General features: G+C 41.6%; 1 protein-coding gene across 1 annotated transcript in view; it reads right to left on the reverse strand.

Moving 5' to 3' along the window:
• LOC147718813 (xaa-Pro aminopeptidase 2-like) overlaps window positions 1-24,961 on the reverse strand; it is a 598,118-nt gene that overhangs the window by 137,174 nt on the left and 435,983 nt on the right. Inside the window, exons 12-14 of the mRNA XM_086918810.1 lie at window positions 21,153-21,242; window positions 17,681-17,790; window positions 7,856-7,933 (exon numbers count right to left, since the gene is read on the reverse strand). Coding sequence (XP_086774936.1) covers window positions 7,856-7,933; window positions 17,681-17,790; window positions 21,153-21,242 — 278 coding nt within the window. The remainder of the gene's footprint in view (window positions 1-7,855; window positions 7,934-17,680; window positions 17,791-21,152; window positions 21,243-24,961) is intronic.

Consider the following 24,961-nt stretch of genomic DNA (forward strand, 5'->3'; position numbering starts at 1 on the left):
CTTTAAATCGGATCTTTAGGCTTGGAAATTGTCACACCTTGGATAAAGGTGAAGATAATCCTAGAAATGCAGGGTTTTGTTCTTGATCAATTGGTAGCACTTGTATTTGGAAATATTGAACTATTGCTAACAAAATATTAATCGCGTCCACATCCTGTGATTCTGGGCAAATCACTTAATCTCCCCGTGCTTGAATGTGTAATGTAAATACGGTGCTCATGTAAAGGGCTCCAATACCTTCGGGTCGAGTTTGCGCTATATAAATATGCAACAAAATATATATATGCTGGCAACCATACCCAGTTAATTACCATTGCTAGTGGTCATACAGAATTACCCCTGGTATTGGTTCTATTGAAAAACCGTTAACCCAATCAGTACTAATAACTATTATCCTTTGAATTACAGCCAATAATTGAGTGGGTGTGACTATTCGAATATTTACTTTAAGTATTGCTACTCTAGATTATTGTTGCCTGCAAGTGTATAGAGCTCATAGTCTGAATACTTAACCCCCACTATGCGATATTAATGCCACCTTCTCGTTTATAAATATATAAGCTGAACTCACTAATAGTGTGTCCCTTATGTCAGCAGCATGTGCCTGATGCATCACTATGGCAATATGCTTGTTGGGAAGAATAGATTTACTACTCTTTAGTTCCAACGATATGAAAATATAAAATGTGCTCCTTAATATCCAGGTCGGGCTTATATAACAATATGCAAACATTTGTTTTAGAACCATTTTGCTCATTGACGTTGAATTTTGCATGTATCTGTGACTAATTTATTGTGGAGTTTACAGTATTGTTGAGTTCACACACAATGGTATTCTAAAAAGTGAAATTACAGTTTGACAACGAGTACTCGACAAAATCCTCACAAATGATATCAGAACGAGAATCAACATGTCTTTCAGTAATATCATTTCATACTTGATAAAATCCTTGTGCAAGACAAGACAGTGGGCATTAATCCAGATTTTCAATGTATCAATTTAAATTCAGCAAGCAGAATATTACATTTATTCCTTCCAAAAAAATGCAATATTCCTCCAAAGTATGTCGTGACATCGGTAGGATTGCTTTGTTGAATCTCTTTTTAATGGAAGCTGTCTTCAGCCCCAGATCTGGAAATGATTAATTGAAGTTGATTCATTGAAGATGCTACATATGTGAAATATTTTGGAACAGGAATATTGCTATCCAAGGAAGATTGATCTCTCAGATATATAGTTTCCACAAATGGTGGGTAGGAGCTGTTTCATGTACGTTCTTTTCCATTCCAAACAAAAGTGTAAGCCATGCAGCTTCAAAGTAAGTCTTCTGTCACAGATTGCAAGCCATATAGGAATAGTTGTTTGATATTATGTTCTCTATACGAAGCCTGATTTGAGCTTTTTTAAATTAGCCTAAACGTAATAAAAACACATTTGCTACATCATTTGTCATACAAATTGAAGAAATATCATGTATGTTGAAACAATGTAGCTTAAACTCTGGATCACCTAGACTGATTCAGTTTAAACCGTGCTTACATGCTCTGTGTTCGTTTGCTTGAAATTGGAGGCGTGGCTTGAGCCAAGTGGATGTTGGAGTGAGGTCCTGGCTGTGCCCTCGCCAGGCATGGATGGGGCACTCTCCGATTCACCCTGGTAGGAGCAGTGGATAGTGGAGGCCTAGAGGAGTGTGAAGCAGCAGCCGCAGGGTCCTGGACGAGAGCCGCTGCAAGGCCAGTTGTGTGTGCAGTGCCAAGGAGTGTGGTCTGCGGCCATATTATGGCCTTCGGCCAGCCTCGGCGCATGGAAGCGAAGCCAACCCTCGAATAGATGGGAAGTACAGGAAGATGTGCAGCTTTGAGGAGTGGGTGCGCGGGAGCGCCTCAGGTGAATGCCGATCCCCTGCTGAGCCTGCCCCCAACGCCAACTGCTTGGACCGCTGCATTGGACCCCATCAGGAGTGGAAGCAGCATCTGGCCCATACGGCTGCTGAGGCATGGGAGGGCCAGGTGTGGAAGTCCCTAGAGGGGGCCACTAACTAAAGCTGACTGTCGGAGGGCCCCTGGAGATTGGCCCCCTGAATGATTGCCTGCACCTTGTGAAGTCTCGGTGGATGGGGGGTAGATGGGGTGTGGCTCTTCATGCAGCAGGGTATAACAGTCTGGGGGACAGTGAAAACAACAAATGTGAAATCTTACTGTTTGCTGGACGCCATCAACTACAGTACCAGACCATGAGCGGACGATTGCCGCCCTGGACGCATACAGTGTGCAGCAGAGCGCTGGTCTGGGGTGGCTAGTGCCTCCGGGCACCGTGCACCACTGCTATCTGTCCTACAGGCTGGGCAAACAGAAGTGATTTGGGGATTTCTGAGATCCCCAATGACAAGTGCCATCAGGGAGCAACTGAACTAGAGAGGTTGGACTGCCAGTGCGGCAAGTAGTCATGGCAGTGAAAAAAGGTGACACAGGGAGCCATCACAAAACTTTATCTCCAATCTAGTGCTGGTGCAGCTTCAGACATTGAAATCGGATCTGGCTCCGGGTCTCTCAGAGGTGGCAAAGGACCTTCAGAACCAGGGCAACAGGGTGGCAACCAAAAGGAACGATACAGTAGTCATGAGCCAAGCGGTGGATAAGCTCTAGGAGTTGCACTTAAAGCTGGAGCAAGACATCAGAGCATTGTGGGACAAACGTGCAGACCTGGAAGACTGCTCGAGGAGAGACAGTGTGCGGATCCGGAAAATTCCAGAACGAGAAGAAGACGATAATGTAGCAGACTTTTGCAAAGCTCATTGACATTATATGTTTAAGGATGACCCCCAGCCGGACAAACCCATTATCCAAGCACACAGGGTGGGAGCACCTGCGACACCTCTGGGGCTTGCCTGAGAGACATTACAGCTAAACCGGGAATTGTCCACCTCCAGGATGTTATTATGAGGGAAGTCAGGAAGACAAATGGAATTATCTTTTGAGACCGAGCGGTGAATTTGTTTGACGATGTGTCCCTGGCCACTGATGGATGTTCTCGTTTGCACTGTGGTTCTGGGTGGGGCCAGGCCCACATAGTCCGAACGGTGGAGGAAGTATGAGAGGTCCTGGGGCCCCCTATGTAATGCCAGGATGCCCTGGAATAAGCTGCTGAGAGACAAACTTTTAACCAGGGAACCAGCCCGACATCAGGGGAGAGGATGTGGCCTTACGGTTAGAGCTCTCTACCTTGAAACTAGGGAACCGGGTTCGAGCCTCGGCAACGATGCTCAACATCCTGTGATTATGGGCAAATCACTTAATCTCCCCGTGCCTAACAAAACTAAAAGTGGCCATCTGTAAAGAAAATGGTGCTCATGTAAAGCGCTCTGATACCCGATGTCTAGGGTCTAGTTTGTGCTATATAAGACTAAACAAAAAACTTTAAAAAAAAGGAAATCTGGGCCGTGGGTACAACGAGGGCTGGTGCTGAGGTGGAGGGTATAGGGCACATACCTGTGCTGTTTCGTCCTGCATGATATTCTCCACTGCATGTTTATGAGGGGGTTTTGGGTGCATCGCACCGGTTCAAGAGAAAGACATATCGATATTTTACGCTTCCCTGAGAGGGGAAAGATTGGTTGATTGCCTTAGTTGGGGCTGAACCTTTGCCATGGACTAGTTGGTGCATTTATGTGTAGCTGAGGGGCTGGGCACCTTGTTTGGGTGGGGGGCTCTGGGCCGAGAGGAGAAGGCCACTTCACAGATTACCGATGTGATGGAAATGTCTTGGTTCCTTTCCCTTTAGCTTTGGGTAGTTTGGGGGGAGTTGATATGGGGGGGTAGGGAAATGGGGGGATTTATGGTTACGTTGGAGGGGACCATGAACACAAGCTTGATGCCATCCACACTATGGGTATACCAGGGGGGTGGGAACTGATGAATGTTACCCCAGAAGTTATCGGGGCATCGGAGAGACATGCAATTCCTCATACGACCCCTCCTATGGTCAAGATACTTGCATGGGATGTGAAGGGGCAGAACTCCCCTTTAGAAGGCATTACATGTAGAGGGAAGTCTGGGGCCTGCTACAGATATAATGTGTCTCCAGGAGATGCACTTGAGATCCCAGGACACTTACTGTACCCCACTCAATATTTCTCGGCCTCTTCCACTAGATGGGAGCGGTGATCATGGGCGTACATAAGGACAAATCCTTCGAATTGGTGGGAGTCAAAAGAGATACACAGGAGGTGTGCTATGTATATGTAGAGCAGAGGGTACAAGAGTGTACACTGGTTATATTCAAGACCTATGTTTCGAACCAGGGACAGGCACAGTACATCTAGATCTTGGTAGCTAAGGTAAAGATGTAGGCATCAGTACACCTCCTCTGGGTAGGAGATTTTAATCTGTCTCCAGATGCTCAATTAGATTAGCATCCTTAGGATATATGTGCACAAGGAGCTTTGCCGTGGGACCTGCTGCACTTCCAGGCCGATCTGGGGGTGGTGGACCTCAGGAAGGTGCAGCACCCGTTGAAGCCTGATTAGACTTTCTTCTCCAATTTTCATAGATCCTACTCCAAGATCGACTTGATGTGGGCTCCCAGTTCTTTCTTGAGGCGACTGCATCCAGCGAGAGGTTCACTATAGCTCTCTCGGACAATGCGTTGGTCCTGTGGGAGAGAGATGGCCAACAGAGAAGGGGGCAGGGAGCATCTTTATGTTGGTTCAATCAGATCTTACAGAGGGACCACCCCTGCAGACAGGCACTTAAAGAATCTATAGTGAACAACTTTTAGAAAAACAAGGTAGATGAGATGCCTCTCACTCTGGTCTGGGACACCCTCAGGGCGGTCTTCAGGGACCAATGCATAGCAGAGAAAGTGTGTTTCTGTCTTGTGGGATCGCCTAGTCGGAATGTTCTGAAGTCTGAAGGCAACTGCTCAGCACAGACAGAGGGAATCTTTAAAAGCCCAGCACCGGATGGTGGGGCTTCAGTGACAAATCAACTTAGAGGTCATGGAGAGGGCAGAAAAGGCACCACTTTACCTGAGGCAGTGGTTCTATGAATGAGCCAATACAACAGGAGCCCTGGTAGGTGCCAAAGGCACAGCAGATCAGCGGGTGTTCTTCCATCATTTGAGGGCAGAGGAACTCACTTTGAAAGTGACAGGGCTGGGAAATGTAGAGCCTTCTGAGAATACTATTTGAGCCTCTATGCTGAAGAGCTGGTGCCCATGGCAGACGTACATGCATACCTCTCGCCAGAGGAGGTCCTGAAAGCAATTAAAGACCTGCATCCTGATAAAGCACTGGGGCCGGTCAGACTGCTGAATCGTTTCTATAAATATTTTGCTTTGGAGGTAACCTTGAGGCTGACAACACTCTTCAATTGCTTCCTGCTAATGAGGGCAATTGCACCCTTGATGCATCAGGTGCATATTACCTTAATTCACTTAGGAGGACAAGCACAGGTGGCCTATAATGCTTCTGAACTCACATCTCAAAATGTTTACAAGAGTTTTATCTAGCAGGCTCTTCTTGCTGCACTTTCTGTACCTGTTTAATCCATTTGGGGTTAGTTCTCCAGAGGCAGGCAGATGCCAATATCCGATGGGTATTGAACTTATTTATTGAGGCCAATAATCGAATCCCTGTGGCGATCTTGTCATTGGATGCGGAAAAAGCCTTTGACAGGGTCAACTGGGTCTACCTCTTTCAGATGCTTGCAGGGATTGGAATGTGGACGAACATGCAAATCTGGATAGCAGCTGGCTGCAAAAACACAACTCTGTCCATCTAGGTAAATGGCTTATGCTCCACCATGATCTCGCTGAAGAGAGGGATGCGGCAGGGCTACCCTGTCTCACCTATTCATTTTGTCTTCTCCATTGAGCCCCTGTCGGCCATGATACACCAATGCTGGTATATTAGGGACATGCCTGTTGGGGACGATCACCATAAGATTAATTAATTTATGCATGATGTCCTGTTGACCCTGACGGACCAAGAATAATCCATTCCTTGTTCAATAAGGGCCCTGGAAAACTATGGCCAAGTATCTGGTTGCTAGGTCAATATTAACAAGTCTGATATGCTCAGTATAGTGATCCTTGCAGTCTCTAAACTGACAATTCGTGAGGCCTTTCCTTGTGCTGAGCAGAGAAGAAAGTGAAATACCTAGGGATCTACAATACATCATACCGCCTGCTCTAATCAGGAAACTACCCTTGAATCATCCACGCGATCAGTAGTGACTTGCATAAATTGAAGTATCTCTCCTGTCCAGGCTGGGCAGGGTAGCCGATGTCAAACAAAACATCCTAATGTGCTTACTGTACGTCTTCCAGGCCTTGCTGGTGGTGGTCCCAGAGGATTCCATGCAGGCCCTCCAAAAAGAGATAGACACATGTATATGGAGAGGAAAAGAGGCAAGGGTATCCAGAATAGTCCTATAAACCAACCAACGCTCGGGGGAGGGTGATCTGCCAGATGTTGAAAAATACTATGAGGTAGCCCAGCTCTGACTATTTCTCTAATAGTTACTATATGAGACCAAACTCTACTGGATTCTTATAGATGTAAAGGAGATTACCCGTGCACTGTAAGCCATGCCTATCTGCTAAACATGCAAGGACATCAGTCTGCTACTTCTCTGAGTTCCATAAGCCAGTAATACAGGTGTGGGACTCTCTCACGGGAACTATGATCCTTAAGTCCTTCCCCTCCCCCAATACGCCACTGCTGAACAGCCAAGACTTTATCCCTGGTCTGAATAAGAGAGAATTTGGCCACTGAGAAGAAGGGGTTGTAGGATGCTCAGAGACGTGTTTCCTGGAGAGAATACTAAGCCTTTCTTCAAGTGCAAACAGAAGTACTGCCTACTGGAAGCCAATCTGCTTCTCAACTTCCAGCAGCAGCATTGGACTCTCCAATAAAAAACAGTGTCTCTTAGGCCCGACGGCATGGTAGAAACTATTTGTGTCATATAGTGGCCCGAAGGGCCTTATCTTCAATACTTATACTATACTGTCTAAAATATACTGTCTAAAATAATGATGGGCTGGTATGTGACATCGGAGAAACTGCAACTTATGTATGACACAGCAGATGGATTATGCTGGAGAAGGGGCTGTTAGGAGGAATATATAATGCATGTGTGTTGGGCGTGTCTGAAACTATAGTTCTTTTGGAAAGAAATTCTTAGGCATATCAGGCGGGTGGTCGAATACCCACTGTGACCAAACCAGACACGCTGATCCTGAATGTAAGACTGCTGGAGATAACAAGCCTATCACTGAGAGATTGGTGTATGATTATGAATATGTCTCCAGCGGCCAAACAATTGCTTGCACTGAAATGGAAAACTAGCCAGATCCCCACCATGCCGGAATGGGCGGGGAGACTATGGACATTGTTGGTGATGGAAAAACTGTCTTCGGGGCTACTGGAAATAGGGCATTGGTTTGAGGAGATGTGGAGTTGCTTGCTGAACTACTTAATAGTGAAAGACTTTCTTTACGATTTCCCTAAATCAATGCGATCCCTGCACCTCGCTACGGGATTTCAGGGGTGTGGGTAGACCACTGCAACCAAGCAACAAATAACTGAGCTCCTGTAGAACGCCTCCTGGGCGGTTCATCAGAGTGGACCCCTGGGGGCTGGGTAGGGTTAGGGGGGTGTTGCCACAGCCATACTGGGAATGGGATGAAGCAAGGGATATGATCTGTGCTGTCGATATTGTTGGTGTTGTTGATTTTAATGAAAACAAAGCAAAGGAAATCTCTTTGAAAGAAATATTTAAACTCTGGCTTGAACTCCACTGAAACAGGTAGTAAAAATCATAAGCAATCTAATCAAGACAAATTCCTTCATACCTGTAGTGGGCAAGTGCTGCATTCAAACCACTGGCAGAAATCGTCTTGAAACTGGGACCATCACTATTCTTCTGCTTCCTAGATCCAAAAAAGAATAGTCAAATAATATCTGTTACAATTATGTAGGTTAGAGGTCTTAGAATAAATTCATCTAAAACATATGTAATGAATTGTGGGCCATGATGTGTTAAGAAAATACTTTTTTATTGATAATAGGAGGATAGAATTCACAAATACTTTTTCCTATCTGGGAATATTGTTTGACCGTACGGGGCCATGGGTGCAGGCTGTAATAGCAGGGAGGCTACTTTACATTAAGACCTTATCTGCTCTCTCCAATTTCAGCAAGAAACTGGGTAGAGGTCCTGTTGTTGAACTACTGGAGATCTACAAAGCGAAATGCGTTAGCGTAGCTACATATGGAGCTGGCATATGGGGTTGTGCGGATGTGGGTTCACTCCAGGTAGCCTAAAACATGTTTTAAAAATTGTAATTGATGGTCCCCAATAGTACCTCCTCTTTTGTGTGCCATGCTGAATTAGGTCTGACATATCTAGAAGATATCATCAAGATCCAACCGGTCCTGTTATGGCACAGGATATGGATAACAGAGGAGACAAAATTTAATAGGGGCTTGTTAGTAGATAGCAGGGGCTTGGATGGGCCCACAAGGATTGGATGGTTGTCTTATGTTAAAACATTTTTTAACAATCGAGGGGGCATATTACCAAGCAATAGCGATAATTATCGCTATTGCTTGGTTAGCGGGAAAAAAATATCGCCGAGCACCGAGGATTTTTACCGCTGAGATACCTTGATATTATCAAGGTTTATCTCAAAAGCGGTAAAAATCCTGCGAAATGCATGAATATCGCTGAAAAATCAGCGATATTCATGCATTATGGTGACAATGCTCTTAGCCATGTTATCCACCTTCCATTGGATAACATGGCTAAGAACTGCTTTTAGCAGGCGTTAGCTTTTGGAGATATTCGCGCTTAGCGTGAATATTTCCAAAAGTTGTTAATAGAAGTTAGAGATGTTAGCGACTGTTTTCAGTCGCTAACATCTTGGCAAGCCCACTTTGCATGTCATTAGCGATAATTATCGCTGACATGCAAAGTGGGCACCTAAATGCCCGCTATCGCCTTCCAGCTGTCGCTAACTAGTGTTAGTGACAGCTTGGTAATAGGGTGATAAAATTATCGCCGCATTAGCGGGAAAAAGTCCCGCTAATGCGGCGATAATGCCCTTGGTAATATGCCCCGAGGTCTTTATGAATTTTATGATAATCCATCCTCTATGGCAGAAATGAGTAGAATTTTTTTTAAGACTATTTGTTTGAATTTTCTGGCAGAACGGAGACTGTGTGCAGAATTAAATAAAACCTCTGTTCACCTCATATTAATCACCTTCTGTCTTCAGCCATACTTACGCCTGTCGAGTATACCATACAGAGAAATAAAATGGATTGACCCTGTTTTCAAAGAACTTGGAATTAGGTTTTGCCGCCCTGCGTTTTTGGTACTCCAGCAATTAGAGTCAATTTATGTTGTTTTTTTCCATTTCGGCCGTTTTAAAAAATGTTTTCAGACTGAGAAAAACGATTATAATGTGATACATTTTCATGATGCTTTTTATGATGTTTTTATATGAATATATTATATTACTAATGTATGAGGATATTATACATGCTTTTATGGCTATAATATTTGTGTAACCGAAAAAAGTATTATTGAATTGAATTGAATCTGTTACAATGTGAATTTACAATTTGTTTTTGAAGTTTTCAATGAACCTCCTGTATTTTTTTGTGTCTACTACGCAATAAATAAGGTTTAGCACTGAATCGCACCACCCTAATGAAAGTGAACTTAATTCCTATGCCACCAAATGGTAGATCCCAAACCTTCCTAATTTCATGTTTGAAATAAGAGTCCGAAGTATTATTCAGAGCTTTCACCTATACGTGATGCTGATCTTTAACCTACAAAGCCAACCTCAACTGTAAAAGAGAACAGGGGTTATTTTACACACTGTTTGGGCAAGCAATTAAATGCTGTTGTGAAGTGGATTCCAATTTATCTGATGCAATTTTAAGGGAAATAATTCTGATGGTGATGCTACGCATCTGGTGGGGGCCTTTCAGCGACGGCTCGTGGAGGGAGTTACGGTGAGGCAGGAGGGCGGGGAGGGGGAGGGGCAGTGCGGAGGTTGCTAAAAACCGGCATATGGATAATTGCAGGTAAGCAAACAATTTAATTAATAAAACGAATTTCGTAGCTCGCACTGCATTGCATTTTGCGATGCAAGGCGCACTACGAAATTCGTTTTATTAATTAAATTGTTTACTTACCTGCAATTATCCATATGCCGGTTTTAAGCAACCTCCGCCCTGCCCCTCCCCCTCCCCGCCCTCCTGCCCCACCGTAACTCCCTCCACGAGCCGTCGCTGGGGCCTTTACTTGCCCAGATGCAAGCATTGGGGGTGTTGATTGTCATGATGTAGTTCAGTAATGAGGAGCTCTGGCACACCACACCTTGAGACACAATGTTGCGGAATGAACTGGTGCATGTCCTTTAAAAAAGAGATTTATAAAAGTTAGTGATGTCCTGCTTAATGTGTCACAATGTGCAATCCATGGCAGCACAATTTTGCCACTGGATGATATGCACTAAGTGACTCCTACTTGATTTGGGATATCACTTAAGTTAAAAGGTGTTGCTTGAAAACTGGTACTGCATGTGCAGTGCCTCCCTTTGCACTACCAATGAGAAGAAAAACATTTAATGTATCACCACTCTTTCTGACCGACCAGCGCACTGAGGGGCAGATTTACAACTTCTGGCGCATTCCTGCTGATTTGCAGGGATGCGCCAGAACAGATGCGTCACATAATATCCCCCTTGCGCCACTATGGATGCGTCGCATTTACAATGCGGCGCACCATGGTGCAAGGAGGGGCAGATGCATGACGCATCTTGTGGTGTACGGACGGCACATTGCCGGAGTTGTGTCGCAAGCGCGACGCAACTCCTGCAATGCACAGGGGTCGCCCATACTTAACGTGGTGCGTCACTCCTTCCTCCTGCTTCAAGCAGGCGTAAGGGTTTGATGCAGCAGTGTCGTAAAACTGACTTAGTGAAATTGTGTAGATTTCACTGCGTCAGTTTTACGGGGCTTTTCTGCGAGGGAACGCCCACCCTGCGACAGAACGCCCACATGAAACCTGACGCAGGTTTAATGTGGCACAGGGCTTTATTATAACGTGACACATCTGCCTAGATGTGTCACGTTGTAAATAAGTCGCAACATAGCGCATGGTTTACGCCGCCGCTGCGTCACAAAAGTGACGCAACGGCGGCATAAAAGTGTCGCAAGGGGCTTGTAAATCTGCCCCTGAATGTTTTATATTTTTTACAATGTTGTTATTGTGGGGGTTGTCTCATGGAATGAATGCACATTATAACAAAAAACTTTACATTTTGTTTTCATTGGGTGGCATCCATTTTCCATTTCTTGGCTTTTTGTAAGATCATTTCTTATAACATTACATTAATCATTTATCTTCCAAAGCTATGGTGTTAACACCAACATTCTCTTATGCCGAAAAGCAGTGGAATCATGGCTGAGCCAAAGGAATGTGTGACAGAATATCGACAGACAGAAAAACGGCCTGCAAAAATATCGACACAGAAATATAGAAGTCAAAAATATCGAAGTACAATCTACATAAAGGTAAGTACAAAAATATTGAAAAAAATATATAGTTGTCAAAAATATCGAAATTAAAGATATCGTTCTTTTTAATGTTGTAATAATAATGTAAAATTAAGTAAATAATACATATAATTAAAAGAAATTTAGTTAAAATTATTAAAAGATATTTAAAAATAATAACTAATACATTAATGGCCTGATTCTGATGCGGGTTGGAAAGCTTTCCCCACCTAGGGCCTGATTCTGATGCGTTTAGGAAAGCCTCCTAATGGCATTTGCTCCTTCCAAATCAGATCGGGAACGACCCAGAGCCCAATTATGATGCGGTTAGGAACATATGCTCCCATTGAAGTCAATGGGAGTCCAACCAAATCGTATTGGGAAGCATCCAGATACATTGTACTCCTTCGGTCAGACTGTCCTGATCCGAGTGGGTTGGAAGCCATTTCCAACCCGATTCAGTCGGGAAGCATTTCCAACCCGCATGAGAATCAGCCCCTAAATGTTAAAATAAATTAAATATAGACATATGAATTAATATATATACTTACTCCATAGAGTGCAACATTGGGGAAAGCGCTGGATAGCGTAGGGATAAAAACGTACTATTCCCCCTCCAGAGAGTGCAACAGGAGGGAAAGCGCTGGATAGCGTAGGGGTAAACATTACTATTCCCACTCTAGAGAGTGCAACAGTGTGGAAAGTGCTGGATAGCCGTAAGGTAAAAATGACTATTCCCACAACAGTGAGTGCAACAGTAGGGAAAGCGATGGATAGCATAGGGGTAAAAATTACTATTCCAACTCCAGGGAGTGCAACAGTAGGGAAAGCGCTGGACAGCGTAGGTTATTCCCACTCCAGAGATTGCAACAGTAGGGAAAGCGTGATAGCGTAGGGGTAAAAATGACTATTCCCACTCCAGAGAGTGCAAGAGTAGGGAAAGCGCTGGATAGCGTAGGGGTAAAAATTACTATTCCCACTCCAGTGAGTGCAACAGTGGGGAAAGCGTTGGACAACGTAGATGTTAGAAATACCATACTTATAAATGCAAAAAATATTGTAATTAAATATTGATTTATTCATAACTTTAGAAAAAAAATACAAATATATCAAAAATAATAATTACTTTAATATTATTAAATACTTCCCACCCTATTCCGCAATAACCATACAACACACTCCTTATAAAATTCTCACAATTAAATACATTTTCAATTAATCAATTAATAAAAATTAATTTGCAACTAATAATTACATTAAAAAAATATTAATAACAATAAATAATATGGAATAAAAATAAATAACCAAATAGTAATTAATTAACAAAAAAATTATTAGCAATACCAATAAATAATATGTAATAAAAATTAATAATACATTAATGATTCATTTGCAAAAACAAAATATCAATACAAATAAATAATCTTAATAGAAATTAACAACCAACTAATAATTAATTAACAAACAAAATAATTATCAATACTCAATTTTTCTTAATTAATTATGTAGTTACAAATAATTTACTTACCACCCTATTCCTCTAAAAAAACACAATGCACTCCAATAATAAATGAATACAAATGAAGTAATTAGCAATTAATAATAATTCATTACCAATTAATAATTAATTAACAATAAATTAATTATAGTAACAATAAATAAAAATGAATAATTATTTAATTAAAAAAAATACTTCCCACCCTATTCCCCTATAAACCCACAACCCCGAAAGAAATAAAACAAACACAAACGGGCCGATTCCCATTCGGTAAACCAGTCGTACGACCAAATCGAATCCGTAGCCCTTTCCATACGACTCGTACAATTCCGTCCGAATCGCGCAGTACAATTCGTTTGAAAAATATACGACCGAATCGTTGCAAACCATACAAAAAGCAAGGGAATATCCGTACGACACGGACCCTCACAGTGAACTGTACGAATCGTAAACATTCTGTACGACCCGACAAGTATGAAACCGACCGGGGAATGAGAATGTGATTCGTACGGAAAACGTTGCATATCAGCGATTCGTACGGAGAGCCACACAATCACATATGCACTGTACCCCTGCAATCATGGGGTGTACGCACTGTACCCTTACGCACCGTACCCCTACACACCGTACCCCTGCAATCATGGGGTGTTCGGACCGTACCCCTATGCACCGTACCCCTACGCACCGTACCCCTACAATCATGGGGTGTACGCACCGTACCCCTACGCACCAAACCCCTGCAATGATGGGGTGTACGCACCGTACTGGGGGAGTCCGTTCCGTACGCGGGTCGAGTCGAAATCTGCTTTTTCCGGTGTTTTGAGCTCGGTAGAAAAAGAGTCGTACGGAGTGTTGACAAGACGAATCGTACTTGCTGGGTCGGAAAATGCTGCTTCGATCCATACGGATGTCGCGTACTGCGTGTTCCGAATGTGATTCGTACAGATTTTTAAGTCGTAGGATTCATACGGCGATCTGCTTTGGGTCCGAATCGTACTTCATCGTACGTACGGGGACATTTAAGGGTACGATTCGTACGGGAAATATGCTCCATACGGCTATTTGTAAGGAATTTTACCGAATTCGGAATCGGCCCCAAAATGTAATTAAAATAAATTAATAATTCCTAAAAATTATCATTTAATTTACTATAATTTAATTACTTTCCACCCTATTCCCCTATCAACCCTCAACCCGCTACGGTGCTAAAACGCAAAATTGACTTTAAAAACAAATATTCATTTCTACAAAATGTATACATATTATTAAAAAAAACAGTACAACACTTAACAAAAAATATAGAACACATACATATTAAATACATACTAAAATATATAACACTCATATAAATACCGATATTTGCAACATCAATATTTTAACTATTGATATTACTAACATCAATATTTGCAACATCGATATTTCTTACCTTAACTTCGATATTCTGGTTGTCGATATTCTTGACTTCGATATTTTGTCCCTATGATATTTAAAATTCGATATAACTGTGCTTCGATATTTAAAAATCGATATTTTGACTGTCCACCGAGCCAAAGCTGGCCTCAAATAAATGGAGAACAAATATGTGTTATATGCTGTGGAGCATGTTCTAGGCTTAACAAACTTCTACTTGGAAGGTGGATACTTTTACTTAGAAAAACCTGTGAAAAAAGTAGAAAATGTTCAATCTTCTTCAATTAATGGTACAATATCAGAGTCCCCAGGGTTACTATACGATGAGGAACATAATGTTCTATTGGTTGTGCCTCAGGATTGTTATCAATATGGTTCTAGTTAATCGTAAAACAAATGTATTGGGGCAATGCTCAATTCTTGGCTAGATTCACAAATGTGCTCATCTCTGAAATATGTGGTCAAGTTCAAAAAGCATAAAATGAGGGTATTTGTCTTGCTTGAGGGCTCACATGAAAAGACCATAGCTCAGGGATAGATGAACTCTCCATTGATTCCATGGTGAAGTTAAGGTACAGTTCAAAGCCATGATCATCTTGACTTGTTTGAAGGTCTACAAAAGAAGATGATTCCTTATACTTGAACATGAGTCCTTCATATTTAGGACAAAAGTCTGTTCACTGAGAATCTTTAATGTCTGCAAAGAAAGGGTAGATGCTGTTTGTGCCTCATAGGATGCACATACCGAACACTTCTCCCATTGATATAAGTTAGGTGGCATCATTAGTGTTTTTAAATCCTAACCTTAGTCTCGCTTTTTTAAATGCTAACCGCTCATCAGTTGCAATTTCACTGTAATAACAATGCTTTAACAATGTACATCTATGCAAAGGTTCTCACAATTCCATGTGCTGCCCCCTCCCCAAATATGTGTGGTTCCCTCATAAAAGGGATGCTGCATGTTCAAAGAGAATGTGTACTGTATGTTTTCCTATTTATTTTGTAGTTTTAGGCAGTGCTTCACATGACATTTTAGTCACTTCAGAGTGCTGTGATTTTGCAGGCAGTGTTAAAGCAAGAAAGGAGGAAAATTAAAATATTTTGAGTGTGGGTGTTTACTCATGGGTGATATCTGTCACTACTCCGTCTCTGTCCCTGAGATACTCCTCTGATAGTTCAATTGAGTAAGGGTCGTTGGAGGTACAGCCATTTGACCGGCTGCCCATTTAGAGTTTTTACTCTTCCGTCCACTGTAAAAAACATGGGGCTAAGGGACAGTAAAAAAGTTTTAATGGCCCCAACATCATGGGAGAACATTCCTATGGTGGAGGGGTCATTAGTTTTTGTTTCTTCAAAGACAAAATCCTGGTTTTATTTTTGAAAAAACTGAAATTTTCTAAAAGTTAGATGGATGGTACTATGATTTTGACAGTACCATCCATCAAACTTTTAATGCCTTGAAACCGCTTTGGTGGTGGCTCTTGACAATGTTTAGAGTTGTCCACAGGGCTGACAGACAACTCTAAATTTGGCAGGTAGACAACCCTTGGTATTGCAGTTGTGAAGTACTCCATCACACCAATGGACTTTCCTCTGCCTATCAAACTCTAGAGCAGCTCCAAAGTGAGGAGCTAGTTTTTTAAAAACATTTCCTAGGCCCCAGAACAGTAAGCATTGTGAATGATGCAGAGAATCCTTGACTGGATGCTTGCATCTACCAGGAGACAGTGGGCTGTTTTAGGGATTTCCTATGAGTATCCTTTGTGCTACTGCATTGTTAATACATGCTTGCTTGATTGCCTAGGGCATGGGAATACACATTGATTGTGTATGCAGGACATGCCACATCACGGGCACTGAGCAAAATGAAAAATATACAAAGAACAGTACCTATTTCTTGTTTCATAGGGATAGTTTTTTTCTTTCTGTGCTTCACAGCTGTTCATATCTCACATTTGTTCAGCAGCAGTATTTTAAAACTCCTCCTCCTGTTAAGAATCTGTTTTAGTTCAGCCATCCTTACTTTCAACTGCCTTTACAATATTTTGAGCAACCCAAGTCTTCCCTTTATTAGGCGCCTCTCCAGTTTCACTGTTTCCCCAAGAATAGCAGACCTGATCTTCATGATCTTTTAATTTTGACGTTTGACGAGCAAATCTTAACCAAGATCAATTATTTCAGATGTTACAATCAAGAGGAAAGAGAGGTGCCATCACCCATGCTTGATCGACATGACAGGTGCAAACTTTGTTCATATCTATTAATCGGGTCCTAATCAAAGGCTAATAGGTTTGATGACACTAAATGAAAATGAGACAGTATGTTTGGATGAATATCCTAAAGGTATTACTTTCTGAAAATGTAACAGGTTTCGTTTGATTATTATGTTGACAATATATGTGTCTGATTTCTGCTGGAAAAATGTTTTTAATTGCGTTGTTTAAAGGATCTAGAAGGTCTGGAACAAACATTGGTGGATGATCACAAGAATCATGCTGGCTTAGCTTCCACTTCTTTAATCTAGTATGGGGTTCTAATTTATAAAGATTTTTCTGTGTGTTGGTATGATCGCAGGCTCCTGACACTCCTGAATTTGTATGCGCCAGAGACAACTGCTCATTTTGAATCATGCCCTGGCAGTCATTTTATATATTCAGGAACATTTCGTTTTCATAGCAGCAACACTGAAGAGCCAGCCCATTCTGAAGTTCATGCTTCCATGCCTTGCTTTGGAATAATCAACAAGGCCTTGCTGTTCACCTACCCTGTTCAAATCAGCCATGTTAGAAGGCATTCAATCAATGAGAGTTGTGAACTACATTTGGGGAAGGTTATGTTTTCTCTTAACATAACAGATCATAAGATAAATTAATATAGCAGACTTGTGTTTTGTTAATGGACAGTCAATTTACCCCATCATGTCTAGTGCAAAGTGCCTCAAAATAACATCCAGAATTCACCCTGGCACCAAAGTAGCAATGCATGGAAGGTATGTTATGCCTCATGGGGAGTTCACTATAGCAGCATGGAGGATTTGTGACCGCTACCTGGAAGCGCACGCACATTTTACACTTAATGATAAATAGCTCAACAGTGTGCATGCTATTGCTTTAAGTACAGTGATAAAGAACAACAATGGCTTCAGTGTGAATTGTTAATATCCCATTCTGCATGGATGAAAGGTGTATTATGTAACCTTCTCAGCTCATCTACATGATGTGCTCCAGATAGCTCATCAACTGCTCCTTGTGGGACATTCTTCTCCAACCACACAAAGTACTGGATTACTGCTATGGCGTCCCGGATCTAGAGAACATGCAAAAAGAGAAACATCAGTTGACAGCAGCCAGTGCTTTACACAGAGTGTCTGAAATGTAAATGCAACACATTTCTGTTAATTTCTGATTAAGAGGATCCAAACAGAGGAATCTAAACTCACTGCTTGAACTAGAATTTTGCCTACTCCTAACCAATTTCACACATAGCGCCCCATTTGTGTACAGGGAGGAGACATCCTCTTTATATGTGCTTGAGATCTTGTGAATCAGTGCATCTCACTAATAGAAGTCATTGGACTGCAGAGAGCTAAAGTGGCCTTTCATTTACTTAATTATTGGATATTCAGAGGTAGGGTTGATGGATACCCTCTCAAGTGTGGGGTTAGATCATAGAAAAAGACAATAGGCATGAAAGTAACATGTTGTTCAAACGCTGGCAGCAGGACTGCACCAAGGCAGCAGAACATGAGCAGATGGGCTTGAAGAGGAGGACTGGGACACAAGCAGCAAAGGACCTTAGCACAAGTAGGAAAAGCTGTGACACACCTCAACTCTGAACATTGCCTGCTGCATGAGAGGTGGACCGAATCAACTTAATCCAAATAGGCACGTCTCAGAGCTCAGCGTTAATGCCACTGTTTTTTAACTTTTATACAGTAAAAATAATTGAGCTTTTGCTGTTCAAACTCAATCGATCATCAGATATCCCTAAGGGTAGACCTGCTGCCTTTCTCCTGGCTGAAATCTGTTGCAGTTGCCACAGACTCAAGAAAACTGACATAAGCTGTTTCCGCAGGAATTGCTGGCCCCATCAGAATTACAAATACAGGGGATGCAATGAGGAATAATTAGTGTAATCTGGACTGAATTACAGATTATTTTAGTAATTCCTTATTTGTCAGGAATAACGCTGGGTCCCACACGTAATACTCAGTAACACCACACCCCTGCTATTGGTTACTATCAGTGGCAGAAGTATGCAGTTAAGCTACACAGACTCATGACTAGGTCCCTAATAGGGCAATACAACACTTGATGTCTAGGAACTCTTACTCAAGTAGGATTTCAACAGAGGTCAGAGCATTGCATTTGAGATTTTTCTGATTCTCATTCCTCCATTTGGTAGATTGCAAAACTAAGTAATGCAAAGCCAGTCGCGGTAACTTACACTTTTAAGTTGTTTGTATGTGTAATTTACTCTTACATTTTTAAATAATTTTACTACTTTTGCCTATTCACGAAATCTGAGTGAAAAGTTACTCAAAAGTGTTAACTTACATGCCTCCACTCCCAGACAAAGGGGTTGGAGCCAAGCGTACGAAAGTAATTTATTACTGAAAAAAATGGTAATAGGTCCAGCACCACATGTGGCCAACCACTAGGACTGTAACTCCAATTGAAAATAATGGATGCAGGGGCTTAAGTTTAAACCTCATAGGAAATATTGCTAATTAACTTAAATTGTTTAGAATAGATACAAATATAAATAATTATAACTCAATGGTAAAAATAAACAAAAATATGATATATTTATTATTTTAATAACCTTTTTCAATTTAAAAACAAATGTAGCAATACCTTTTATTAAAATATAATTACATTACTTTTAGTTAATTCTGTGCATCACTTTTAATAATTATTAATGCATAATGCAATACTACGTCTTTCCACTTTAGGTGGCAATTTAAACTTCTGAAAAATAAATGTAATTTAATACATTTTCATGCTGGTGAACCAAAGTAGGCCTGGCAAAAATACTCAAACCAATCCCGTTCCCTTCAACTTCTCACACAATTTTTCTCTTTCCATTTGTTCTCTCTCTCCTTTTGTCCTTTCTTCTTCTCCCTCTTTGTTCACTTTCTCTCCACCTCCCACTCCCGCCTCTCTTTCTCATTCATGAAGCCTCCCTGGACCTGCTACAATTAACCTCAAGGAGCTGGGAAGAGTGACAGAGGCACCAGGAGTGCCGCCACCCTAAAAACCGCCCTCCAGTGGTTGGTTCTATTCCATCAGGGAAATGCCCAGTGGGAAGAAATGCCTCTCTGGTCCTGATTCAGATAGTCCTCGCCTCTATAAAGTGCACTTTTATTCTATGAAGCTAGATCTGAGCTAAATGAAAAGAATATTCTTCACCATGTACAAAATAATTTGCAACAAGGAACAGACAAAGGGGCTCTGACTATGATAACCGAGCTTGAATGCAACAAAATTGAAACTCCTTAAAAGGATGTGGACCGCCTTATCAAAAGATAAAAGGAAAGGAGAATGGGGAGGGAATCCATAACAACAGTAGCATACTCAGCATACCCTGAAATTGTATTTTCACATAGTTCTCACAAAACATCGATGATCAAGAAATGAGGGGGAGAAGAAAAGAACTCTTCCTTCAAGAAATGAGGGGGGGGGGGAAAGAACTCTCCCTTACTTTTACAATAAACCTGACTCATTCTTCACATGGCAGCACACATGGAAAATGCAAACACAAGGAGAAATAATGCATTTCTCCTCATTTCGCCATCTTAGGACCAGGACTTTCCTGGTCTTAATTTTGGCGCTGCCACCCTTGTACATGGGGGCAACGACAAATACAATGTGTGTTGTGGTGGATCGCCCACTACGACACCCACTGCACGCCCCTTTCACGCTAAGCATAGCGCAAAAGTGTGCCTTATGTACAAGGCAGCGTTAAGCCACGTTAACTAGTAAGTAGCCTTATTTGTACATAAGGCAAGGCCCCAATCGCCGAGGGAACATCACAAAAAGTCATGTTCCCGTGGCGATAGGGGCTTGTACATATGCCCCTAAGTTTGGGCTACCCTTTCAGGCAGGATGTAAGAACCTAAGGAATACTGTCAGGCATCCATAAAGGCAAACACATTTATTTCTACACAGGTTAGTGCCTATGCTCAAATCACAAAGAAAAGAGAAAAGGTGACATTTTTCTAACAGATGTGAATAGCAGAGGCACGGCTAACATTAGTTCAGCAGATGCTACGGCATTGGACCCCAGAGATTTCTCGATTATGTTTTTATTTTACTGCCCTACAGGCCAAACTGGAAGGCCATTTTCCTTGCTTGCGTTAGAACCCATTGCACACTTACTATGCCGCTGGTGAAATGAAAGACGGATTTCGAACAATAACAGAGTAGAAGTATACTAAATGTGCATGTACACAGAACACTTTACTGTTTTAATAAAACTCTTCAACCCCTTGCATGCTGCCGCGATTCTGCGCCTGTGCGGCACATTCCGATCGCGGGTGCAGTCATGACGGGCGGGAGCCATCATCAGCACATGAGCACTGTGTGCCATGACGGCTCCCGGCCATCATCAGCATGCAAGGGGTTAAAGGCTAAATCAAAGAAATTCAGCTGTAAAGATGTAATTACATGGGCCTTCCGAAGTAGGTTCTGTTCCTGAGAATTTTTGACTGCCTTCGTCTTCATCACTGGCGAGAAGTTGTCCACTAGGAGCTTATCCTGGAGTTAGGGAGAGAAGAGGGAATTGCAAGTTAGAGGAAAGTTCAGTTAAAAAAATAGTTACTTCAGTGCAGTTTGTATTCTCTCACACTTTCTATATATAGTTATAGGTGTATGCTTCCAGTAATGCGATAGTCTTCTTTTGTATTAAAATAATATTGCCTAATTTAGATTTGCTTTAGTTAGCATAACCAGACCACACTAAGCCACATTATAAAAGAGTACATGTTTATTTTGCTGTGAAGGGGCTTCATTTTGCTTTCAGAAAATCTTTTCAATTCGGCTGCAAACCATGGTCTCTATTTGCATGTAACAACGTAATGTTTAACCAGCTTCCGCTGGAAAGGAGGTTCTGATGTTGCAACATTGTCAGCCAATCAATTGATCTTTATGCGGCAAATATGTCATAAAAGAGAATCAATAAACACATCCATGAAATCGGAAATAAAATCCAGCATGAAACATCATACAGTACATGCAGCAATTTCCTATTATTGTTGCAATCACTATTCTTCAGATATACTATTGGTGCTAATAGCCACTCTCATAAAGTTAATTAAGGTGTTGCTGATACGTGAGGAACATAAAAGCTGTATATAAGTTATTGACAGCTGGTGCTGCCTAGAGTTGAAGGTGCGTAATTGGAGGATTAAAAATGATTTCTAGGGGGCAGTGTATAAAGGGCAGAACAATATAAAGTGCACATTGCTTTGGTCTGAGAACATGTCACAAGGGCATTTTGGGAGTGTATTTTACAATGATTTCTTAAACAGGAAATAGTACCTCGACCTGCAGGGTGCCCAAATGTAAACGAGTAAGATCTATTGTTGGGATTAGATATAAAACTCTGGTAAGGTTTGATCCCAATGTTAGAGGAAACAGGTAAGGAACTGGAAACAGATTCCATGATTTTTAGGTTGTTGATGGGCTCATTGTAACACAGGTTATGGTAAAGTGTTTCTGCAAGTTCCTTTGAGTTGGTACCAATACTTTGAGGGTACTGGTAAAGTTCAGGTTTGCCCCATTTGACAAATGTTTGCCTTACATAGGCTATCCAGTGACAACAATCCTTTTTGTCTAGGCACAAGGCGTTAGTCAAAAATAGACCAACTAAGCCTGCCTCAGGCTTACACTGTAAAACATATACCAGACTCAAACAGAGAAAGTGCCCACTATTACATAAAATGCCCTGCCCCCAGGGCAACCCTGAAACTCGTGCTGCCCTGGGGGCAGCATATTCAAGTGAAATACCGAGCGACTTTGAAGCAGCTGCACCGTGTTTTACTGTGCAGGCAGTAACCCGCAGAGGGATTCCCTCATTTGCATCGGACACCTCCCCATGCAAATGAGGGAACGTCCTCTGCAGATACTGCTTTGGCTCTTTATGTGTTCCAGCACTATCAGTATTACAGAAGGGACAGGACAAGCATCTGCGGCCCCATCTGAAATACCAAAGTTCCCCAGGGGCACGCAAAACGGTTGCAAACGTCTGTTGCGCCCTTGGGGCAATCTACCAGTTAGTAACTATATGCTAAACCATTGTTCCACTTTGCCATTCCTGAGCAGAAGCTGATGTGGACTTCTGATATTGTATTCTGTTCTTCCACCCACAATACCAGGTGGGATAATAACCTGAGCCCAAGGATCTTAATGACAAAGTCAAAAAGAGAGATGGTGCTAAAACAAGAAGGGTGGGACCTATCACCTTTTTCTAAAAATGGGGACTATTGTTGTTTCTTTTCATGAGTTTGATATGGGCCCACTACAGCTGTTCTCAATGTATTAGTAATCAGGGGGGTCTAAAATGGGGTTTTCACTTTACAAATGTCGACAGGGACCCCATTGGGTCCTGGCACCTTGTCTGTGGGGCACTGTTTAATCACATTTGTGACCTCAGAGATAGAAATAGAATTATAGAGCTCCCATGTCTTCATTTATATGGATTGATGCACCTCACGCTGATCAGGGGAGAAGTTTTCCAGAAAGTGTTTTACCGAGTTTGCCATAAAAATTAAGGCCTCTATAGTCCATTGAGAAGGGTCTGTGAAAAGAGAGGCCGTTAATAACTTTCGAGCACTTTGAACTATATTTTAAGTTTGCGGCCTCCATGAGGTAAATCAGAGATTGGCCCTTATATCTGTTGTCCGTTCTGAGATAAATATTTTGTACTCACTTTGTGCAATTTTCAACCCTGATATTAAAATCTAGGGCAGGAGTGTAAAACCTTTTTCAAATTGTTGTGTGTTGCTGAGCAGGCTGAACTGAATCATCTATGTAAAGGGATAGGTGTGCCTTACGATTTAGCAGATCGTTTACTGGCTAAAAAGTGAATAAGGAAGCAAAGCTTTCTATAATAATGCACAAATTAGCATCGGAATCTAGGCAAATCAATAAGGCCAACAGGTTGTTTGTAAATAATTTGTGAAAAAAGAGGCCAGAGTTAACTTTGACCCACCTTATCCTTACTTCTTTGTTGGAGGAGAATCTAATAGGTCCAGACTTTTTTATATTGTGATACACCTGTGCCGCAAGAGTGATGCCAATAGTGTTATGATCGCTAATGCAATTACTAATAACTGAAAAGTTCAAAAGCTTAGTATAGCAATTTGCAGAAACTAAGACCTGATCAATTGTACTACCTTTACCATTGCCAATATAGTTTGAGACGGGTGGTATTTCATTGGACCCATAGTCACTAACAAATAGTAAATTGTATTTTAAGATTATATCATTTACGGCTACATAGAGAGTGCCTGAAGTGGGTCATATACATTGAATGTATGCATTGCAAACCGCATACGGATTTATTGCAAAACTTACAGTTAAATCACCACAACATATATATGCTTCATGCTTACAAGCCGAAAAGAAAGTTTTAAAAAAGTTAGCAAAATTGGTAACATCGAAAAAAAATTCTGATTAACAATATTTTTTATAAACATTTACAAATCAAATATCTAAAGAACCTTTCGACAAAAGCCTAACCACTAAAAAATAGGGAGAAAATCATTGTTTACTAGCATGAGCTGAAGAGAGTTTATTTGAAATAATTGTTGCCAAATCTTCCTTTGCTCCACCTGATGAATTTACGGCTGGCTGAATAAAAGAATAACATTCTGTGCATAGGTTATCCTTCATGCATGTTTCCTGTAAATAAAAGAATTTCATAATTCTTAATAATTTGAGGCAGGCACCAGCAATGTTCCATGAGAGAATTCTCAAATGACCTGCTTGTGGGTGGACCCTGTGGGTTGATGACTCAGGGCGAGGGTCCACTGTTGGGCTCCTTATAATAAAAGCAGGTTGAAGGGAGGTATGAAGAGGAATACAAGGGGTTAAGTCAGATGAATCATTATCATAGCTAGACAGTAAATATATTTCATTTGAGGGTGTGAAGGGATCAATATGTTGTAGGTTGCCACATTGAATATAGCTTGCTGTCCCAGTGGCTTTCTATTAGGGCAGGATTGTCTAGGGGGTTCACAAGTATGAAAAGAGGTTGAGCAAGGATGGCATTTTTGTCATCTAATAGATACCTTAATGAAGAGGACAAAAAGCCCATAATATGTTTATTTTAGGTTAATCACATTGCAATCTCCTTTGTAGTTTTTGGGGTGTAACCCGACTTGCCCCACCTTGCGAGCAGAAAAAAACTTAAATTGCCAAATCACCCCACCATCCCGAAGATTTCTTCAGCCAGTGTGTAGTTTTGTGCTTTA

Source organism: Lissotriton vulgaris, chromosome 4_1 (genome assembly GCF_964263255.1).
Source record: "Lissotriton vulgaris chromosome 4_1, aLisVul1.2, whole genome shotgun sequence".
In the NCBI taxonomy this organism is placed as follows: domain Eukaryota; kingdom Metazoa; phylum Chordata; class Amphibia; order Caudata; family Salamandridae; genus Lissotriton; species Lissotriton vulgaris.